We start from the raw sequence: 23,595 nt of genomic DNA, 5'->3' as shown, positions 1-23,595 counted from the left end.
AAAACAACTGTACCAGCCACATCTTCTTAAGCTTAACACCCTCCTTCTCATATTCAAACCGCAAACATTCCAAAAGATTAAGTGGTAGTTAGTCATCTCTTGCATTTGTGCCTTGTGCGTGGTTTGGTGCATTGTCTGTGTTCCTGTACTGTAGGTGTCATATTTCCACTTCTTGGATCCCCCTCACCCCACTTGGCTGCTCGGTTTCATTGCCTGTTGTTGAATCGAAAACCCTGTGAGCTTACCCAACCTTACCAAGACAGCTCTAAAACATTTCCCGTTATAAAAAATATAAATCAGATGTAGTTACCTTTGCAACCCCTCCTTGCTTAGTGACAAAAGGGACAATTGATGCAAGGGTAGCTTACTAACATACTGGAGGTATACAAACAACCCAATGGGGCTCCCAGATTTATAAATACAATTATCAATTTGGGGTATTGAAAAAGAGCTAATAAATTTGAGAGAACAAGGAATTTGTGGAAAAAGCTTTCTTTGACCGTCCAAAAATTCAATCATCACTGAAATTCTTCAGATGCTTGGAAGGAGAATTACAATAAGAGGTACTAGCAGCAGCCAAACTAACATTAATATATGCATGCTGAAAGCCACATTAAACCAAATAAAAAAGGTAAGGCAATACCCTTTCTTCATGGTATATTTTCAGGTCCGCCTACCTGTTGAGATAAAATTAAAGAAATCGACTTGTTTTGTTTACAAGCACCCCATACTGTGCTTTCATTTTAATGGCACCGCGCCCCTTTCTTTAGATGCGGCTTGTAGAGAGAAAATGAAAGGACAGTATGGGGGACTTTTACAACAACAAAAAAAGCGGGTGCTTGTCAAGTTGACAAACGGAATACTTTTTTTTGTAAGAGCGCCCAATGCCGCGGTTTCACTTTAATAGCGACCATGCATCTACAAAAAGGGGCGCAGACGCCATTAACATGAAAGCGCTGTATGGGGAGCTTGTAAACAAAACATGCAGATTTCTTGAGACAGTGCCCCTTCGCGGGCGTCCATGCAGAGGGGGAGAAAAGGGGGGAACGGGGTGAATTTATAAATTATACCACAATGCCCATGAAGCGCGCACCGCGCTGAGTTATTAAAACATGATGGAGCGGCAAAGGTTTGGCAAGCTGCGCATACCCACGCGGCCGGCACTGTAAATAAACCAAAAGTAAATAAATAGAAAAAAATAAAAGTGGTGCGGTGATCCGCAAATAAAACAGTCTGTTAGGAAGCAGACACCTTTACTGAAGATGGGGTCCTGTGTACATTAATATGATAGAGACATCTAGCTGCAGATTCCTTACCTTTGAATTTCCAAGGTGTTAGGCTGGATTCCAAAACTTTTGCTGAGCAACACTCCGCACGTGCAGCGTCGGGTGGCTCCATTCGGCTCCGCGTGATGTAATCGGTAACATCTGTTATGACGTTGGGGTGCCTATATAGGCGCCACCCAGGAGCGCTGAAGTCAGTTCTTTTCTTTCTGCGCCAGTTAAGTGCCGATCCGAGAAGAGCTAACCCTTTACCGCTTTTTGGCAGGTTTTTTCTCGCCTTATCAAATTCTAAATTTTTTGCATTTCGTGGCGAGGGATGTCTTCGAGGAAGGCAGTTTTCAAGTTGTGCTGTGCCTGTCACCACACTATGTGGGTCACCGATTCCCACCTTTTCTGCCTCTGGTGTCTCGAGCGCGACCACGACTCAAAGTCGTGCTCGGACTGCTGGGTCATGGCTTCGAAGGCCTTGAGGGAGCTAGCGCTGAAGCTCCTCGCGGCCTGGCAGTCAACACTGTCCAGTGAGACTCTTCGGAGCTTACGGTCCCAATCGAAGAGGAGGCGGTCGCTCCCAGAGCCCTAAGTCTTCTTCCTACCACTTGAGGTCCTCAGGACACTCGGGGAAGAGGCATAAGAAGAGGAGGAAGTCCAAGCAGACTTCACCTTCACCTCAGTTGGCGTCCGTCTACGAGAAAGGTAAGGAGCACCAACGCTCAAGTCATGCCTTTCAGGGTGCCGAGGCAACTCCCGCTCTAATAAAATAATGTTACGATGCCATGCGCCACGTATTTGTAGGGAATAACCCTGCTGATGAGCCCTCGGCCCCTCAGACTCAGAAGAGGCCCAATCTGATTTGACGCTGCCAGCTCCGGCCACTGTGCCGGTGGGCCTGAAGGATCCAGGTCGATGCACCAACGCGACCTCCTCCAGAGTCGGACCTGAAGTATGAAGCTACGGTGCCGCCGGTGCCAGCCCCATCCTCGATGACAAAGAGCCGGATGACGTTGCTGGACGCTGATTGAACCCAGGGGTTCTATGTGATCACCTGAGCACTTTGAGGATGTACAAGGCTCAGGAGAGAAAATGGAAGGGGTCTATGGCTCCTCTGGAATACCAGGATGTCTCCAAGGAGAACTTGGACTGGTATGGGGAACTTGGATAGGCCAGTGGACTGGACACTTTCCCAGATACTGGCATGCTTTCTCTGCCAACGGTGGCTATGGAGGAGGGGGTATCCTATGAAGAGGGTAAAGAGGGCAGTTGAGATCCTTGGACTAGAGCTGCCCTCAGTGCAGGTCAGGACTAATCTCCTGACTGAGGTGATTCAATTCCAAACCGATTTTGCCCTTTAATGATGCACTTACTGACGTCCTTCTAGGCACGTGTTCCAAGCCTAGCACAGGGGCTCCTTTGAATAGGACGACTGCACGCTGCCATCGCCCACCTTAGGGCGACCCAAAGTTCTTCATCCAACACTCCAAACCAGAAAGCTTGGTGGTGCGAGCATCTACATCACAGGGTGTGTTCCTTTCTGCCCCTCTGGATAGGGAATCCAAGAAGCTGGTCTCATTGAGAAGAAAATGTCTCCCTCCAGGCTGGCATTGCGATTGGCCAATACTGCATGCTTATTGGGCCGTTGCGCCCATTCCCTATGGGAGAAAGTTGCACAAGTGCTGCCAGAGGTCACGGAGGAGGCCAGGGCTGTGCTCTGTCAAGGATGGAAGAGATGTAGCAAAATTTACCTTAGTGTGTGGCCTAGACACAAATGATTTGCTGGGCAGGTCAATTTCAATGACAGTGGCCTTAAGACGGCACTTCTGGCATACAACTGGCTTCTCGGGCGATATCTAAGCCAATCTGCCGGACATGCCCTTTGAGGGAACCTGTATTTTTGGGGAAAAGTCAGACTCGGCCCTGGTCAGGTTCTAGGACTCTCGAGCTATAGCCAGATCCTTTGGCCTCTCCTCCACTCTTCGTGGCCAGTCTTTCTTTCACCCCTTTCGTGGAAATGGAAGGGGTTACCAGCCGCGTCAGCCACCATCCTGCACCGACTCCAAGAGGAAGTTACAGCTCTCTTGGCCAAGGGTGCTATAGAAAGGGTGCCTGTTTCAGCAGTAGACATGGACTGTTATTCCCGTTCCTTGCGGATTCCGAAAAACAAAGGGTTGCGACTCATTTTAGACTTCGGACTTTAAGATGTTCCTCAAGAAGGAGAAGTTCAAGATGCTCACTCTGGCTCAGGTCTGGTCTGCTCTCGACTTAGAAGACTGGGTGGTAGCTATAGACCTGCAGGACGCGTTTTTTCACATTCCCATCCTGCCTGGGCTGGGACACAGGCGTTACCTGCGGTTCAAGGTAGGCAGCAAGCACTTTCAGTTTACTGTGCTCCCCTTCAGCCTTACTAGCGCTCCTCAAGTGTTCACCACAGTGATGGTAGTGGTCACAGCTCATCTACGCAGAATAGAAGTGTCAGTCTTCCCCTACCTCGATGACTGGCTGTTGAAGGAGTCCTCAATCCAGGCAGTAGTCTTCCACCTTCAGACTACGGCAGACCCCCTGCATTCTCTGGGGTTCTCCATAAACATGCTGAAGTCACACTTGACACCTTCTCAGATGCACTCTTTCATTGGGGAAGTTCTGGATACAATGCAGTTTTGAGCCTATCCCCCGAGCAGGGAGTCCAGGATTTTCAGGCTTTGATTCCGATGTTTCAGCCTCTATACTGGGTTCAGTGAGACTGACTCTTGAGGCTGTTGGGCCTCATGGACTCCTGCATCATGCTGGTAAAGCCTGCAAGGTGGCGTATGTAGGCTCTGCAGTGGGACCCGAAGTTCCATTGAGCACAGTATCGAGGAAATCTCACCCACTTGGTCCAGATCTCGAAAGGAACTGCTAGAGATCTGCAGTGGTGGTTGACAAACTTCGATTTGGTCAATGGCAGACCACTCTCCCTTCCCCAGCCAGATTTCACAGTCGGGACAGATGCATCACTTCTGGGATGAGGCAGCCATCTGGGAGAGGTGGAGATCAGGGGACACTGGTGTCTGGCGGAGACGGGGCTCCACATAAATTTGTTGGAGCTCCAAATGATTCGATTGGCATTGAAGGCATTTATTCCCTCTCTCAAGGTGAAGCTGCTGCAAGTGTTCATGGACACCACCACCACCATGTGGTACTGCAACAAGCAGGGCAGGGTGGGGTTGTGGACCCTTTGTCAAGAGGCCCTGCATCTCTGGACATGGCTGGAACAGCAGGGCATAATCCTGGTGGTTCAACATATGGCAAGGTCTCTGAACACCAGGGAAGACGACCTCAGCCGTTGATGCCTATAGGTTCACGGATGGGGTCTCCAGTCGGATGTGGCGCAAGGTCACTTTTAGCAGTGGGGAGAACCTTGGTTAGATTTTTTTGCCCCCATCGACATTGCGCAGTATTCGGAGTAGTGAGTGCTGGAGTTTCCAAGGCGGCTATCACTCGGCGACACCTTTCATCATGAGTGGAGCTCAGGCCTGCTGTACGCCTTTCCGCCCATACGACTCCTGCTCAGAGTTATGAAGAAGATCAGGAGCGACCAGGCCCAAGTCATCCTTGTGGCACTGGACTGGGCAAGGAGAATAGGATATCCAGAGCTTCTGATAATGAGCATCAATCCTTCGATCTTCGGGAGGACCTTCTGTTGCAGCAGCAGGGGAGGGTTTTGAACCTGAACCTGTCAATTCTGCACCTCTATGCTTGGAGATTGAGCAGCAACAGTTGATAGCTTTTGACCTTACTCCTGAAGTCTGTAGCATTAATCTGGTGGACCGGTGTCCCTCCACTAAGATGGTAAATGCCTGCTGTTGGCAGAAGTTTGTTTTATACTGTACAGAAAGGTCTATTGACCCTCTTTTTGCTTCTCTTTCTACTGTCCTTTTGTTCATACGGACCCTTACCCAGCAGGGCTCTGCCTTGGGAACTCTCAAGGGTTAAATTTTTGCTTTTTTTGCAGTTGCCAGACAAGCCCCCTCTCTTCAAATCTCCCATTGTACATAGATTTCTGAAAGTGCTGGGTCACCTGTTGCCACATACGCCCTTTTTTATGCCGCAGTGGGACCTTGATTAGGTCCTCACCTAGCGGATGTGCGCTCTTTTGAGCCTTTACACAATTTTCCCCTCCGACTTTTAACCATCAAAACAGCCATTTTGGTGGTGAATACATTGGTCCGGAGGGTGAGCGAACAGCAGGCGTTATCTTGCTCTCCTCCTTATCTTATGTCCTTTCCGGACAAGGTGGTGCTTAGCACCCAAGCATCCTTTTTGCCAAAGGTTGTGAACCCTTTCCATCTGGGTAAGTACATCACGTTGCCCACCAGGAAAAGGAGTGTCTCCACAAGCTGGACCCAAAAAGAGCATTTTCGTTCTACCTTGACCGCACAAAAGAGTTCCGGGAGGATGACCAACTCTTTGTTGGGTACTTGGGAGCCAAGAATGGAAGGGCAGTGCAGAAAAGACCAATCTCTCACTGGGTGGTTCTCTGTATCAAGATTCGTTATGCCCTGGCAAAGAACCAACACCCTGAAGGGTTTAGGGCCTATTCCACCAGGGGAAAGGCTGTGACTACGGCCTTGGCTTGGAGTGTCCCAGTCCAAGACATCGGTCAGGCAACCACGTGGACATCGTTGAGCAAGTTTTCAAAGCACAATACCTGGACGGTCAGGTCCACAGAGATGGGCACTTTGCCCGCTCGGTCCTGCAGGACTTTCTAGTTTAAGGTATTGGTCTGCACCCACAGCCGGGATGGTATGGCTTGGGTGTCTAATTCAAAGGTAAATAATCCACAGCTAGAATTCTCTATCAGATGAAAAAGCTACTTTCCTTCAGTAACACATTATCTGATAGAGAATTTCTACCTGAAAATTCCTTACAGCCCCGCCCACACCTCTCCGCTTTGCAGACTAATATTGTTATATTGTAGGGCTAGGGTTACTTCCCTTCAGGAACCTTGTTTAGCACCTGACTATGTCAGGTACTTTGTGGCTCTGCGCTTCTAGCATGGAAAAAACAAAAAGTACTGATGTCCGCATGCCTGGGTGGTGCCTACATAGGCCACGCTGCGTCATAACCGACATCACCAACGACATCACGCAGAGCTGAATGGAGCTACCCGACACCGCATGGAAGAGGTATTGCTTAGCAAAAGTTTCCGGATCAAGCCTAAAGTCTGGGAAATTCAAAGATAAGGAATGTGCAGCTAGATAGAGTCTCTATCAGATAATCCATTAACAAAGATAAGTAACTTGTTCTTTAAGGAAATTGTTATCGGAACTGCTAATGAAAGTGCCTGAGTTAGGACACAGGTAAAAGGGCCAGTCCTCGTGGGAGGAAACAGCAGACAGGGAGTGACTAAGGAGGGACTAATAAGTCTGTCAACAAAACAGAAGCCAACATTCACAAAGCACAATGACATAAGCCAATGAAAAATATGGGTGGAGAGTGGGTGGAGCTTCAAGTACATGCCTACATATATGGCATGCCTCACAGAGCAGTGCATGCACTGCCCATTCTTGACCTAAAAACATACTATATAGGAAATAAAAAACTTTGCTAAGAACTCTTAATGTGTCAACTGACTACATATAATTGCTGACATAAAGGAACCAAAACAACTGTGAAGAAACAACACCGGAATACAGGACAAGTGTGAGAGTAAGGCAAAAAAAGTTCAACATGTGTCAGCAATCAACAGACTGGGAATATAAACCCAAAGCTGTGCAAGTAAAGTCTGGCATGAACAGGGTGGTGCTGCTAATGCACTTAGTAGTCTTGGTTCTCATTTATTTTGTGCTCAGCATAATGTCTAATGTGGTCTGGGTTAGAAATTGCAGCATTGGGGAACTAGACACACCAGAGATATGATTCATGGCAAAATTTCCCACAGTGCAGGAGCTCCACAGTGCAGGAGCTCACAACAAATTTCTCATTAGCACTGGAGTCCTTTCCCCACAATTATAGGAGCTGTGAAAAACCCCCGGGTTATAGAAAGAGCTAATCTTGCTGCTTCATTACCACTTCTATGACTTTGAAGAGGTCTTGTGTGGAAAGCAAGAGACTCAGGGTGTGCAAATACAGAGCATGTTACCTCTACTTTAAAATGGTTGCACTTGTTTAATACCTAAAGACATCGGATTGTGCGGAGTGTCCAGCAGCCTCTCATTGTAGCACTCAGCAACTTTCTTCAGTTCACTTTGAAGATACACATACAATTCCTAAGAAGGAAAAACAAATTCAAAATTACTTTAAATGAGCTTTCAAAAGTGAGTTGTATTCTTTAGAGGAAATGGACAGCTGTAGCTCATGAAAAGAAAAAAAAAAGTATAAATAAATACATACATAAAATGTGGGGAGAGTGTGGCTGGGGGGAGGGATTGGTGTCTGCCGTGGGTTGGGCGCAGGGCAGATATTCCAAGAGGACATGACTCACAAAGAGACAGAGCCTTGAGTAAGTCATGACACCTTTCTCATCCCTCAAAAATGGTAAGGAATTGCATATTATAGTCTTCACATCTGCATATATGGTTTATACCATGTTATTTGTTAATGTATAATTGTTTTCACAAGAAATATTCAACCTAAACAAGAAGGCAAGAAATTACATTTGAGCAGTTTGTTAAAATCACACTAAAGAGATGAAGCGATCTCGTGACTTTTAGAAGAGTGGTTTCCTTCTCGAAAGTAAATATTACATGCAATTTGTGAGATGGTAAATAGAAGAAACAGCTTTTACAACAAAAGCTAAACAATGAGATGCCTTTACAACAAAGGCAATATAACCACAAGGTCTTTACAAAAGTTTTTTTTTTTAAATAGAGTACGCCGTTACCCCAGATGCCTTTATAACAAATAAAGTTGTAAAGTTAAAGTTGTAAAAGCATAAATGGTAAAGGCATACTCATAGTAAACCAACTACATGTAAGTATAGTGGTAAGTATTCATCATATATATATATATATATATATATATATATATATATATATATATATATATATATATATATATATATATATATATATATATATATATTACCTACTGGCGATAGCCAGTAGGTATATATAGTTAGGATTTTTTCCCTATGGGACTTCTGAAAATTCTATGTCTAATAACTTTGGCGTTTGTGGACGGAATTGGCTGAAATTTTCAGGAAAATGGCACATTTTGTTTCTGAGCAGCTCCTGAAAATTTGGGGGGGGTTCGTCAAGGGGGGGCCGAGAAAAAAGGGGGGTCCCAAAACGCGTTTTTCCCATGTTAATTTCCATAGGGCGGTTGGACTCACTTTTAGCCCGAACGGCTGAATGGATTTCCACGAAACTTGGCAAAATTGTAGGGACTGTTAGCCCGATGTGCCTTTGCTAGGTCTCAATATATGTGCTTCAGTGGATTTTGAGAAATTAACGTTTAAATCAAGATATATATCTGTAACAGCGCTCTGGGCAGCGATCCGGTTAGCGAACTTTTCGCGTATCGGAACTTTGCGATGCGAAGCTGATTGGCCCTCCGGTGTCTGTCAACATTCTAAACAGTCCGGAGCGGCCGCCATCTTGTCTCTCGGTAGGATCGAGAGACAAGAGGAGGCCAAAACAAAGGGGGAAATGAAGGAAAGGGGGCAAGGTAGACCCCTTCTGACCCCCTAGGATTGATGAGGGGGATATTATTGAGCCACGCGGGGCCCCAAAAAAAAAAAAAAAAAAATCCGATTTTTTCGCCGTAGAGACGCGTCTTGGTAAGCGAACCGGGCAGCTAACCGGGCAGCTAACCGGGAAGCTAACCGGCAGTGTAACGGGAGTCTGAGGAGTAGCTGATTGGCTGTCAACATTGTAAACAGTCCGGAGCGGCCGCCATCTTGTCTCTCGGTAGGATCGAGAGACAAGAGGAGGCCAAAACAAAGGGGGAAATGAAGGAAAGGGGGCAAGGTAGACCCCTTCTGACCCCCTAGGATTGATGAGGGGGATATTATTGAGCCACGCGGGGCCCCAAAAAAAAAAAAAAAAAAAATCCGATTTTTTCGCCGTAGAGACGCGTCTTGGTAAGCGAACCGGGCAGCTAACCGGGCAGCTAACCGGGAAGCTAACCGGCAGTGTAACGGGAGTCTGAGGAGTAGCTGATTGGCTGTCAACATTGTAAACAGTCCGGAGCGGCCGCCATCTTGTCTCTCGGTAGGATCGAGAGACAAGAGGAGACCAAAACAAAGGGGGAAATGAAGGAAAGAGGGCAAGGTAGACCCCTTCTGACCCCATAGGATTGATGAGGGAAATATTATAAAGCCACGCGGGGCCAAAAAAAAAAAAAAAAAAATCCGATTTTTTCGCCGTAGAGACGCGTCTTGGTACGCGAACCGGGCAGCTAACCGGACAGCTAACCGGGAAGCTAACCGGCAGTGTAACGGGAGTCTGAGGAGTAGCTGATTGGCTGTCAACATTGTAAACAGTCCGGAGCGGCCGCCATCTTGTCTCTCTGTGGGATCGAGAGACAAGAGGTGGAAAAAAAAAAGGTGTAAATGAATGAAAGGGGTAAGGCAGACCCCTCCTGAACCCCTAGGATTGATGAGGGGGCTATTAAAGTTCCCTGCGGGGCAAAAGAAAAAAAAATTGCGATTTTTCGCGGTAAAGGTGCTTCCTGATACGTTAACCGGGCAGCTAACCGGCAGCGTAACGGGAGTCCGACATATTGTGTTTTTTGAACGTTTGTGATATGTGCACGTGTGGATTTTGTCTAATTAAGGTTAAAAAAATATATATATATCTTTAAGCGTGTTCTGGCACGCTTACGTTTTGGGTTTGGTTTGCGCTGCAGAGACGATACGTCACGGTTATGCGATGCATCATGAGGCGTCTCACGGGCTACGTGATACGTCACTTAATAAAGAATATATTTTACAGCTATAGATATTAGCTTTTAAAAAACCAATGAAATTCACAGAAAAAACCATAGGTTATAGACCATATATAGTTAGGAATTTGCATTTACAAAACCTTGAAAATTCACTGAAAAAACCATAGGTTATAGACCATATATAGTTAGGGATTAGCATTTAAAAAAACCTTATTTTATTTGCACAAAACCATTGAAATTCCATATATAGTTAGTTGCACTAACTATATATCGCGGACCCGCAATCCACTGCTAATGATGTCACATATTACATCATTCATGACATGGTCAGTGACATCACTGATGACATCACTGATGACATCTCAAATGACATCACTGATGACATCACTGATGACATCTCAAATGACATCACTGATGACATCACTGACATCTCATTTGACATTACTGATTACATCACTGATGATATCATTTATGTGATAATACATCTTCAGACTCTAATATAACCTTAGATACACTCAGTGTAAACAGGCACTCACAGACTGTCACACATCCATGGAGTTACTCACACACCTAGTCAGTCATGCAAAGAATCAATCACATCTCCATTTCCTCAACTACACAGTTATACACACCTTACTTATTCAAACATATAGTAACACATATTTACTCTCTTATACAATCCTTGATACAAGTTCACAATGATTCATACAGCCATTCACACATTCACTGGCTCTTATGTTCAGTTATTTATATATGTCAACTCTCACATGGAATGTGTTTTACATATGTACTTAATTTGACCTGTAGCACTGAGATATCCATTCACTCACCAATATACTCATGCACACAGTCAACTGTCCATACAGCTGTTTCTACATGCACTTTTGAACCCATACACCTAGGGAATCAACTGCTCACACATCTATGCACAGAGTTATACACCTCCCAGCCACCCACACACATACTCAGTCTCCCATACAAATACTTGGGCAACCATTCAATAACCCATATAGTTACTGATATAGCTACTGATTTAAACATGCAGCAGTTTACAGAACAACATAAATAATGATTGCCAAATTAAGACACTTTAATCACTAACCCATACACTCAGTGAGACACATTTAATCATTCTCTCATACAGTCAGTCATGCACCTACTAAATCCTTCATCCAGACACTTATACATCCACTCATTCTTCAATATGTAAGACATATTCTAACTTTACAGAAACATACAGTCACTGGGTGTTGTCATCAGTGATGTCATCAGTGATGTCATTTGAGATGTCATCAGTGATGTCATCAGTGATGTCACTGACCATGTCATGAATGATGTAATATGTGACATCATTAGCAGTGGATTGCGGGTCCGCGATATATAGTTAGTGCAACTAACTATATATGGAATTTCAATGGTTTTGTGCAAATAAAATAAGGTTTTTTTAAATGCTAATCCCTAACTATATATGGTCTATAACCTATGGTTTTTTCAGTGAATATATATATATATATATATATATATATATATATATATATATATATATATATATATATATATATATGTGTGTCAAGGGTATTTTTAAAGGTTTAGGGTGGGTATGGGTTTTTGAGTGGCAAGGGTAATTTTAGGGTGGGAATTTGAGTGTCAAGTCTATTTTTAGGGTTAAGAGGGTATGGGTTTTTGTGAAACCAGGGTATTTTTAGTTTTAGGGTAGGCATCAAGGGAATTTTTAAGGGAGACTATAAATATATAAAGCCTAGCCTAGCCACGGAAATGCCCCTCTGCAAGTCAGCGGACCTGCAACTCCTGAAGTGTCAGGAGCTGAAAGATTAGAGAGGCCGAGGTTGTGGGATATGAATTAAGCAGCAACATCACTGTTTTCCTCTTCAAGTAGCCCACTTGGGTATAGTTCTTTTTTGCTTTATTTTCCAGAACCTGCCAATTCCAACTGTGGTAAAACGACGAGGGACTTCTAAGACCATGAAGCATTGCAGCTCCACGCCCACTGAGGAGGGTCTTAATGATTTCAATAAATGGCCCCTCACTGTTGCCGGGACTGTTGTTCAAGCCGCCAGTGATCTAGGGTACAATTCTGCCCAAAACGCGTTTGGCATTTGATTAGGACTTATGAGGGAACGTGATGTGACTGCTAACCTGCAATTAAAACATGGTGACAACCCCCTGGTGTGTGACGTTTTGATCCAGGGCAACCTTTTATGTTGGAATATATATGAATGAATGAATGAATGAAAGAAAACTTGTAATGCGCAACTAAAACCCGAAGGCATCAAGGCGCCTATCAAAGTAAATCACAAAGAAGGCAAAACAGAACTACAGGTAGGCTTTCGCAAATAGTCTTCAGGGCCTTTCTAAAAGACTGCATAGTGGGAAGGGACTTAATTTCCACAGGAAGAGCGTTCCACATTTTTTGTGCTATGGTAGAAAAAGCTCTGCCACCCCATTTAACTCTGCAAATGCGGGGTACTGATAGTAGAGACTTGTTGGCGGAACGCAAATTTCTAGAAGGGCTGTAGGGAGCCAGGAGAGCACCAATCCCGGCTGACCTATTTCTAGCTAAGGCGCCATAGGTCAGGCACATTATTTTAAAGGAAATCCTGTCCTCAATGGGGAGCCAGTGTAGAGATTTCCTTGCGGAAGTGGCTGACGCACGTTTGGGTAAATCTAATACAAACTTGGCCGCCGCGTTCTGGACCATTTGTAGTCGCTGCAGCAACCCCCTGTTGAGTCCTGCATACAGTGCATTACAGTAATCAAGTCGGGAGCCTATGAGTGCAACCACGACTTGCTTTCTTGCCTGCTGGGAAAGATAGTGTTTAATCTTCCTCAAGACGTGGATTATGCCCCAGCAGGTGGAGACTGTTCTATTCACCTGCTGATGCATACCGAGGGTAGGGTCGATCAGGACTCCTAGATTTTTAGCTAGAGCGGCAGGTACCGGGCAGGCTCCCAGTGAAGCAGGCCACCAATTCGCCGACCATATGTCCTCCTTTCCTCCAAACACCAAGATCTCCGTCTTCTCACCATTTAGTTTCAATGAATTGTGAATCATCCATTGAGCGACTGCCTCCATACAGAATCTAAAATTGGAGGCAGCCGAGCTGACAGGCTGGGAGAGGGAGACCAGGATCTGGGTATCGTCGGCGTAGGAGACTACCTCCATCCCAAAAGATCTTATCAGTCTGGCAAGTGGGGTCACATAGATGTTAAAAAGGGTCGGACTTAATGCCGACCCCTGAGGGACCCCACAATGCACAGAAAGGAGGTCAGCAAACTAAGAGCGGACCCCTCCACCCCAATCTCCCTCAGGCGAGATGTTAGAACCGAGGGAGAAAGGGTATCAAACGCAGCCATAAGGTCTGACAGGATAAGGAGGGTGGTCTGGCCCTTATTAACTCAGGTGCGGATGTTGTCCAACACTATGGTAAGGGCCGACTCTGTACTGTGTTCCCTCCTGAATCCGTGCTTCGAATGATCCAAATGACCAGAGTTTTCCAGAAAGGCTGCGAGATGCTTGTTGAGATGGGTTTCCAGCATCTTCGCAGAAGCAGGGAGCAGCAAGATAGGGCGAAAGTTTTTGAGTACCCCTGAGTCCAGTGTTGGCTTCTTGAGCAGTGGCTTTACCACTGCCCTCTTCCATTGCTGAGGAAAAGTGCCATCCCTCATTGCCCTATTCATGATATCTAAAAGGGGGGGCAGAAGAGTCTCCTTACACTGCTTAAGGAGCTTAAGAGGACAAGGATCTAAGGGGGAGCCTGACCTGGTCTTAATTAAAAGGTTCTCTAGTTCCTGAAGAGAGACAGGTGGAAAAGAGGCCAGGCGCCCCGAGGGAATATCCTCCGCCAAAGTTAAGGCCAAATCAGGAGGACCAGAAGAATCGGAGATTGAGGCCTTCTGAAGCTCTAAGGCCGAATAGATATCAGCAATCTTTGCCTGAAAGAAAAGGGCTATGTTATTACACAGCTGCTGAGAGCCAATAACGGGACCAGGAATCTGAAGGGAAGTCAGGGAATCAACAATCTTGAAGAGCTCTTTCGGGGAGGAAAGTGAGGTGGTACGAGCAGTGAAATATTCCTGCTTAGCTCTTATTACCTCCGCCTTATAGCCCCTCAATAAGATTTTGTGGGCCTCTTTTTTCCCTCAGATCCCAACTGGCCCACCAGAGACGTTCCTGCCTCCTGACTCCCTGCCTAAGGAGTCTTAATGGCTCCGAGAACCAAGGGGCCGACGGCTTTTTCCTAGCAGAGTAGCGCATGCTGACAGGGGCAAGTTCATCAAGCGCCGCTGTGATGGCCTTTTCTAACTGAGAGACCGCAAGACATACGTCTTCCTCCTGAGAGATTGTCATACTGGGAATCCTAGGGGCAAGGGTGCTATTAGAGATGTTCTTAAGGTTTCGCCGAGATTCCATCTTACTTGAACCCTTTACATTGCTATCCATAGTAAGACAGGACATTTCTATTGGAATAGCATAGTGATCAGACCATGAGAGAGGGAAAGGGTCATTAACTGTCAACCTGCCATCGTTTGAGAAAACTCCATCAAGCGTATGGCCCGCTTGATGGGTGGCACCCCTCACAAGCTGGTTCAGCCCACAGGCAGACAGAGCATCGAGCAGGTAGATGGTATCACTGGACTCCGAATTCTCTAGGTGATAATTCAGGTCTCCCAGGACCGTTAGATGCTCGCAGCCGAAATATGGTTCTAGAATATTGAGCATAGTTTGTCCGAAATCAGTTCTAGACCCAGGGGGACGGTAAATCAGGACACCAGTGAATGGAATCTCAAAGGAACCTTTTAATGAAAAGTGTAGGGCCTGAAAAGCATCCTGAGGGTCAGATAGCGGTAGAGTGTGACACAGGAGACTATCCCTATATAAGATGCCCAACCCTCCTCCTATACGTCCTGCTCTATCCAGCCTAGCAAAGAAGTAGCCTTCTGGGACTGCTTCCACTAGGTCTGGACCCGAGGAATCTTTTGCCCAGGTTTCTGTGACAAATACCCAAGTGGGTTTTCTATCCAGAACAAAATCCCTGAAAGCGACGTTGTGCTTAATTAAAGAACAAGCATTAATAAGGAAGCCATTTTCCCTCAAGACACTACCTCCCATATTACTACTCTGTCCCGGCAGACAGGGAGCCGAGGGAAAACCAGAACCCCCATGGCCCTCTTGAAAGAAACCACAACAGGGGAAGTTTAAAAGAACCTCAGGAGTAGATCTATAATGGCAGGGAAGGCCAGATGGCTTTAGCTTTAGCAGGTCGTGGCCAGAGTACCTGATGCCTGTGGAATCGCTATCAGCATGTCCAGCCGACCTGCCGCCCAGCCCGTCCTCAGCGCGGACGGGCGAAGACGGGCTGGACTCTGGCGTGACTCCGGCGTCGCTCCGGCACACAGGCAGCGCGCACACGCTGCACGCCATAATACCGGAGCTATATAGGGCTCTAGCTTGTCAACCTGAATGCTAGAGCGCTCAGTGAAAGGCGTCAGCGTCCCTGAATCCCCCCAAGATGGCGCTCAAGCTCGAGGAAGGCGCGATGGACAGTCCGCCAAAGCAGCGGTGCAAGGCACTATTAAGGTGCAAGAATGCGGCGGGTGATATTTAAAATCAGGGGATAATTATAAAACAAAATTAAAATAAAGAAGACAAAACGGGTATTTAAAATTGCAAGAAGCGCTTACAAAGCCAAGCGCTGAGCGCAGCAATAAGATGTCTTACAGGCAGACCCTACCTCTTTATATATATATATCTCTATCTCGATATCTCGATATCTCGATATAGATAGATATACATATATATATATATATATATATATATATATATATAAAAATAAATAAACGCGTCGTGATGACTGGGAGCACCGCAACTAAATAAATCAACTATTGCACTTATTTTGGGCCCGCGTCCGTATTTTGCAGCCTGGAGAAAGCCTGCGTTTTGTCGGATTATCCTTGGAATATATATATATATATAGATATACACCTACATACACACACACACACACATCAAATATATTTATAACACTTGCCATAAAATAATTTTTTTTACCACACAGGTCTTAATTGCATGCCTTTACCACGAAAATGTAAGTATTTTCCAGGTAAGTACTAACCCATTATATATTTTTTTATAAAAGGGTTTATACTTACCTGTGAAATTCATACATTTTCTTGGTACAGGCATATTCGAAGTAAAAATAGTCGCTCTAAGAACTTTTGTGGTTAAGACCAATTTGTCGTAAAGGCATAATTGTAAAGACTGTCGTCGTTCCAGCAGTCTTTGTTCAATTATACATTTGGTAAACAGTGTTTTTTTCAAGTCGAGGTTATGGTATAGTGCTAATAAACACAAATTCGAACCTTGCACTTCAATAATAAATGTGCCAATATGCCTTTATTAGTACAGATTCTCTAAATATTACGTTATTAAACTACATGTATTTACACTGTAATGGCATAAATACACATATATACTTACAACCAACTAACCTTTTGAACAATAGAAATCCATCCTCACTTAATAAGTGTATATATATATATACATATATATACGTAAATATACAGTAAATAGTATATTTGAGTGAAATTTAAAAATAATCACTTTTACTTTTTTGCACTTTAACAAGGAAATTCCAGGATGCTGCTATAACATAGATAATTTGCACACAATTTGCAATTTTGCACACTGCATAATTTTGCACATACCCCACGTAGTTTTCCACTGGTTGATGATGTTCACCGAATAATGAAATCAGGAATTCATTCCGTAATAATTGTATAGAATTTTAGACTCCATACTTTAATAGTCGATTTCTATTTTTATATTGCATTCTGTACATATATGATGCCTGTTTTTATCAATTGACAATAGATATATATTTATATATGTGCTTTTGATATTAAATGGGTCATATGTATATATATATATTTTTTTCTAATGGTTATATTTATATATTTATTTATATTCATTTTGAAACATATCAAAGGTGATAATATTATACTATGAAAACATCAACCAGAATTATGACTGAAAACCATGGATATAGTTTGTGCATTCTATGCTGCAGCGAGTTATTTTACTGCATTCAGGCGGTAATTATGCTAAATACATATGCTAAATTGTTGGATGAGGTCTTGCAAACTACAAGTCCCAGCATGCATACCTGACCAGTATTTCCTTTCTGTTTATTTTGTCACATGGAGAGGGTGAAAGCATCACATTTTGAAAAAATGGTATAAAAACCAAAAGTGGACTATATGTTTGTACATTGAGAAAGAAAACTACGGTTTTCGAAACGCGTCTGACATAGCATTGAAAAATAAAAGACCTGCATTCCACGTTCTTCAGGTGTCTGTGGTTCATCCTTTGGCAGGGCGCCGGCTGGGTCGTGCAGAGAGGATTGAAGGCATCCATATATATATATATATATATATACTTACTGAAAAGAACTAGAGTTAAGGGACGCTATAGTTCAATGAAAATGTCAGTCAAAATAAACTGTTTTAAACAAAGTCACTGATATTCGCCAGTTATAGTTATCTTAAGCAACTATAACTCATGCCCTAAAGAAACTGTACCTCGCGTTCCCGCAATGCACAGTGTTTCTTTCAATCAAGTCAATTAATTTAAGTCAGGTAAATTAGCAGATGATGTGAGGGTGCAACTTTCAGTTACTTTAGGACACAAGTTACAATTAAGTTAACTATAACTGGTCATTTCAGTAGTTTTGCTAATTTAAAACGGTATGTTTTAATTGACATAAAAAGTCCCTCTAACCTCTGTTTTTATCAGTGAATTTCTAGTTGTTTTTTTTAACGTAAAGTACAATCCATTACCAAGTGCATTGTGGGGTTGGATGCAGGGACCTGTGCCCTCTAGGTCCTGTACCCTCTCCCCTGCAAGCACCCTACCCCTCTCCACCCCAAGAGCAGAGCCTCTGGCCAGGCCCTGCGCCCAACACCCTGCCTTCAGTCATGCGCAGTGAGAGGTTGGGCCAGGAATTGCACCCACCCCCACAGGCACCCAATCTTCCGCTGCACACAGCCTTTGGCCATACACAACCCCGGGGCTGGGTACAGGAGCACCCCACTCCCGAGGCATGCACTATAAAGGGTGTGATTTAAAGTAAGGCAGACATACTGACTTTGTGAAAGGGTCAGAACATCAAAATATACAAAGTGAGCCTATTGGCTTGATCAAGGGGATGTTTTAGAGAACAGAGGTCCCTATTTTGGAACGAAGAATGGACAAGCGCAATAATCATACGCTAAAATAGATCGTATGTCTTTTGTCCAGCCGGACAAGAATTTATTTTTCATATAAGTTCAGTTGATTATGATTGAAAACAATGAATGACAAGTGGGCACAGCCGTGACCCACAGAACACAAGACAAACCAACGAAAAACAGAATGGCCAAAGGCAGGGCACAAAATGTGTCTGTTTGTTTGTAATCACTGTGACAGACTTAAATATCCATTTTCACACCATTGATCATTACAATATTATTAAATCATATTGCATATGGTGCTTTTAATGTCGACAACGTTTCCATGCTATTCAAAACAATATAAAGCATCATCTTCAGGAGAAGCGATAAATCATTGTTGTCTTAAGCTTATTTACATATTTATGCCTATATCGCATTAATTGAAAAGATGAACGAAGTTCATCGGTGAATGCACGCTTGGATCGCGGCACAATAGGTCCATAACGGGGGCTGACAGCCACTCAACCGTGATAAGGCTATGGGCCTTCCTTGTGTGGGTAATTTCCTGATTTCAAAATAATACCAGTGCCGAATCGAACTAGAGGCTCGCTGATAAGTATTACATCCGCTAGATGCCTGGTCACACCACTTCAATAACGGCGGGAAGTCAGGGCACGGGGGCTCCTGTTGGCGCTGGATAGCGTGCACGCCGTTATTGAAGCCTCTAGTGCGATTCGGAACTGGTATTATTTTCGAGTCAGGAAACAAGCGGTGGTGACCCCCTTACTGAAGAAGCCCACCCTCGATCCTGAATGCCTCAAGAATTTTAGGCCCATTTCGCGTTTAACCTATCCAGCAAAAATTGTAAAGCGGGTGGTGGCAGGCACCCTCTCTAGACACCTAGAACAGCACAAGCTCCTGGAGGATGTTCAGTTTAGCTTCCAGCCAGCTCATGGCACCGAGACGGCCCTTGTGACCGTGCTGGATGAGCTACCTTGGCGGGCAGACCGGGGACAGGCAGGAGTTTTGATCCTGCTTGACCCGTCTGCCACCTTCGACACGGTGAACCATGGTATTCTGCTGGACAGGCTGAGAGAGGTAGGGGTTGCTGGGAGTGCCCTTGGGTGGTTTGAGTCCTTCCTCCAGGGTAGAGAACAAACTGTGTCCCTCCCTCCCTTCCAATCCTCCTTCTGTACCATCTCGCATGGCGTTCCTCAAGGCTCGGCAGTTAGCCCGATATTATTTAACATCTATATGAAACCGTTAATCGCAGTCATCAAACAATATAAGATCGAAATTGTTAACTACGCTGATGATACGCAGTCGATTCTCTCCTTGGAGGGAAATGAATCAACCTCCTTGGAAGAATTTCACAACTGCCTGCGAGATACAGCGGACTGGTTGAGAGCCAACTCTTTGCGATTTAACACAGGAAAGACTGAGGTGTTACATAGCCCAAGGCCTAGGGTACAATCTATTCTACCCAGCAACTTCTGGCCGGTGGATTTTCTCCACTGGTGCAGCCTGTGAAGGTGGTACGGAACCTGGGCGTGATGTTTAATAGCGACCTTACTCTGGAGGTGCAGGTTTCAAAGGTGGTAGCTGGCTGCTTGACCATTATTCGCCTCCTGAAAAAAATCCTTCCTTTGTTACCGCCACGTGCTCAGGGAGAGGTGGTGCGCTGTACCGTGCTCTGTAGGTTAGACTACTGCAACTCCCTACTGTTTGAATCTCCTAAATATCTCATGGATAGACTCCAGAGAATCCAGTCTGCAGCTGCAAAATTAGCCCTGGGGTGGGCAACAAGATCCTCCTCTCCAGGGGCTCTGGCTCAGCTGCACTGGATCCCAGTGAGGCAGAGGGTGATATTTAAGTCTCTGTCTGGCCTTTAAAGCCCTCCATGGATTAGTCCCTGCCTGTTTACAAAGGAAGTTTTCGTAGCATGTGCCGGCCCTCAATCTACGCTCCTCCTCGGCCAGGTTGGTGACCATACCGAGGTTTAGGAGATCCAAAGCAGGAGGTAGATCGTTCGGCGTGGCTGCGGCGAAACTCTGGAACTCTCTTCCCATCGAACTCAGGCAGGTCTCCGGCCTTCTTGCATTTAGAAGGCACTTAAAGACTTGGCTTTTCCCAAACCCCTAGCTTGTTTCAGCCGCCCCCTTCTCTCGATACGAGGCTGTCAGCGCCAGGATGCCTTTCTAAGGTGATAGTGCGCTTTAGAAGTAAAATAAATAAATAAATAAATAAACCCAGATCTGTTGACTGGGTGTGAGTGTTTGATTGGTTCAGATGCTCCGTCCATCACCAGCCCCTTTTGTACTGCTTCGTTCGCCATAAGTTGGCAGGGTATGCTCAAACGTGAGTCCCTTGCTCACTTTGCCACTGGATTCAAGCAAACCTGGCTGAAGACGGGTGTAATACCAGAAACCAGTCCTAGGAAGCTTGTTTCCGGTCCAGGGAAGACATGGCTTGGCAGTTCGGGCTTGGCAGTTCGGGCCGCACAACCGCAACAAAAAGTTTTATGAAAAATTGACTATTTTAAAAAGTGGGACTAGTGGCTTTTTTAAGAGCTGAGCATATCAACATACGTAAAGCAGATGTATCAGCTTTACGAAAAACTCACCAATAACTATAATCAAATGTTTATTTTACTAATCACACAATGCAATGTAAAAAAAAGTGGTTGTTGTAAAACATGTTTGTTGGAAATGGCCCTTTTTGCAGGGTTACTAGGAAAAGTTTTACTTCTTTCTCCTATTTTTCCTGACCTACTGTTGTTGGTGGTGGTTTTAGGACTCTGGGCACTTCACCACTGCCGATCAGTGGTAAAGTGCATATGAAATTTGTATTCTGGAATGGTGTTTCCATGGTTGGCATATTTGATTAACGGGTAAGTCACTAGTAAAGTGCACTGAGTGTGCCAGGGCCTGCAAATCAAATGCTACTAGTGGGCCTGCAGAACTGATTGAGCCACCCACATGAGTAGCCCTGAAAAGTTAACTCAGACCTGCCACTGCAGTGTCTGAGCGCAGTTTGTAACTGGCATGTCGATCTAGTAAGTGCACCCACTTACCAGGCGCCTATCTTCCCATTTCGTACAAATTAGTCACCCCTAAGGTATGCCCAAGGTACCCCTGTGGGCAGGGTGCTGTGTATGTTAAAGGTGGGACGTGTACTGGTGTGTGTGACATATCTTGGTAGTGAATTACAGTGCATTTAGTTTTTCACTATGGAAATGCTATCTGTCCCATAGGGTAGAATGTGAGTTAATGTTTAACATCTTATAAATATAACTTGCCATTGAGACAAGATAGGAAAATAAAGTTTAGTATGCCTGAACTCCAAATATAAAGATGCATCTTTTAGTAAAGATGGTTTGTATGCTGTGTGTTTGAAAATACCACTTTTAGATAGTAGGTATTTCCAGCTTAGCCATTCTATGTGCCTCTGCTGGTTTGTGTATTGACTGGCTTGGGAGTGACAGGGGTTGGGGAGGTGCATTCTCTCAGACGGCCACCGGGGGTGGGGGAGTTGATGTGCGTCCTGCCTTTCCTAAAAGAGTCAGGGCTGGGCTGAATAAATCTGGGCTGCATTCAGAGTAGTCGGAGGAGTTTTCACTACCACCTGAATAGGCGCAGTCTGCATTTAAAGTGGTGGGAGGACATTTCCTTTGCACCACAATAGGCCCTGTCTGCCTTAGACAATCCTGCTGGGAAGCAGGGCCAGAGAAGCCAGAACTGGTATTGACTGAGCACAATCACTCTCTGCCTCCAGGGAACAAATGATTTTGCTGTATAAATATTGGGCCCCAGACACCAAAGATTCAGATTTCTGAACTAAGGAATCCACCAGGAAGTAGGACTGGAAAAGCTATCAGGAGGAACTGCCACTTTGCTGCGTGCTCTGCTGTGTTGGCATGCTGCTTCTGCATTGGAAAGGGAAAGGACGGGAGTGTACTTTCATCATCCTGCTGTTAGAGTTTTCTTGAATTAGGCTTACCCCCTGATGGAAATCTCAGGGGTAGAAAAGACTTCAGAGAACTCTTTTGGAACCAAGAAGACTAACAAGAAAAAGAGCTGGAGAAGCTGTGAAGAGGGACTACCATTTTGCTCTGAGCTTTGCTGTGTTGGCCTGCAGTGGCTGCTTCTGTCTTGGGCAGTTAAAGGACTGGACTGAACTTTCTGCAACTTCCTTTTGAGAGTTTCTCCAAGGGCTTGAGGTGCCCCGGTGCCCATTCGGGGAACCCACACTGAAAATTGTTTGGTCTACGGATGGAGCCTCAAGGCACCCGTAGCCCCTGCCAACTTCCCAGACACCCCAATGTGAGAGCCGGGCCTTTTATTTTAATTTTTATTATTTTGTATGTGTGTACCCAGATCCTTTAACCTTTTTAGGTCTCGCCTGATCCAGCGCATGCTTTGCCCTGGCCGAGACATTTAGTAGGTGAGTTTTCAAAGTGCTATTTGCGTGCTACACACTTACAGTCACGCGCAAAGCCACCATCTGTCTCCTACGTCACGGCTCATTAAGTTGCTTGTTTTTATTTCACGTGCTTTCCCCTCTGCTTCCGTCCGATCCCTTTCACTTTTGTTTGAATCCAAATGTAAATTACCATGGTGTGTAAACTTTTTCGAGTTGCATCAAAATGGTCTTATTATTAGTCTTATGAATAAACTTATTGGTCTCAAACTTTGTAGTCTCTTTCGTGCATGACCACGTATTTACTCTAATCGTCAATGCCTACCAACTATACAAATTGGTATCGGGCCTAATTTAATTGCTCCCAACACACAACTTGCATGGATTACAGTACGCACACACAATCACACACCCACACACACAACCACAAACACACACCCACAACGACACAAAACCACACAAAACCACACACACACAATGCACACACCAGACCCACAACCACACACACCACACCCACAACCAAACACACCACACCCACAACCAAACACACAACCACACCCACAACCACACACAATCAGCCACACACAATCAGCCACACACAACCACACACACTCCCAACCACACCCACACACACACACCCACAACCACACACACACGCCCAACCACACACACACCCACAACCACACACATACAACACAACCACACACAGACAGACACAACCAAACACACTCACAAAACACTCACAAAACACCACACACAAAACACCACATGCGCAACACCAACACACACAACCACACACACA

The 23,595-nt window shown here is 45.0% G+C and overlaps 1 protein-coding gene across 1 annotated transcript in view; it reads right to left on the bottom strand.

The window, feature by feature from the left end:
* Positions 1–23,595, bottom strand: part of SEPSECS (Sep (O-phosphoserine) tRNA:Sec (selenocysteine) tRNA synthase) — a 270,729-nt gene that overhangs the window by 69,135 nt on the left and 177,999 nt on the right. Inside the window, exon 9 of the mRNA XM_086964015.1 lies at positions 7,432–7,525. Within this exon, the coding sequence (XP_086820141.1) occupies positions 7,432–7,525 (94 nt within the window). The remainder of the gene's footprint in view (positions 1–7,431; positions 7,526–23,595) is intronic.

Source organism: Lissotriton vulgaris, chromosome 3_2, assembly GCF_964263255.1.
Source record: "Lissotriton vulgaris chromosome 3_2, aLisVul1.2, whole genome shotgun sequence".
Lineage (NCBI taxonomy): Eukaryota > Metazoa > Chordata > Amphibia > Caudata > Salamandridae > Lissotriton > Lissotriton vulgaris.
This window is presented reverse-complemented; position numbering and strand designations above follow the sequence as displayed.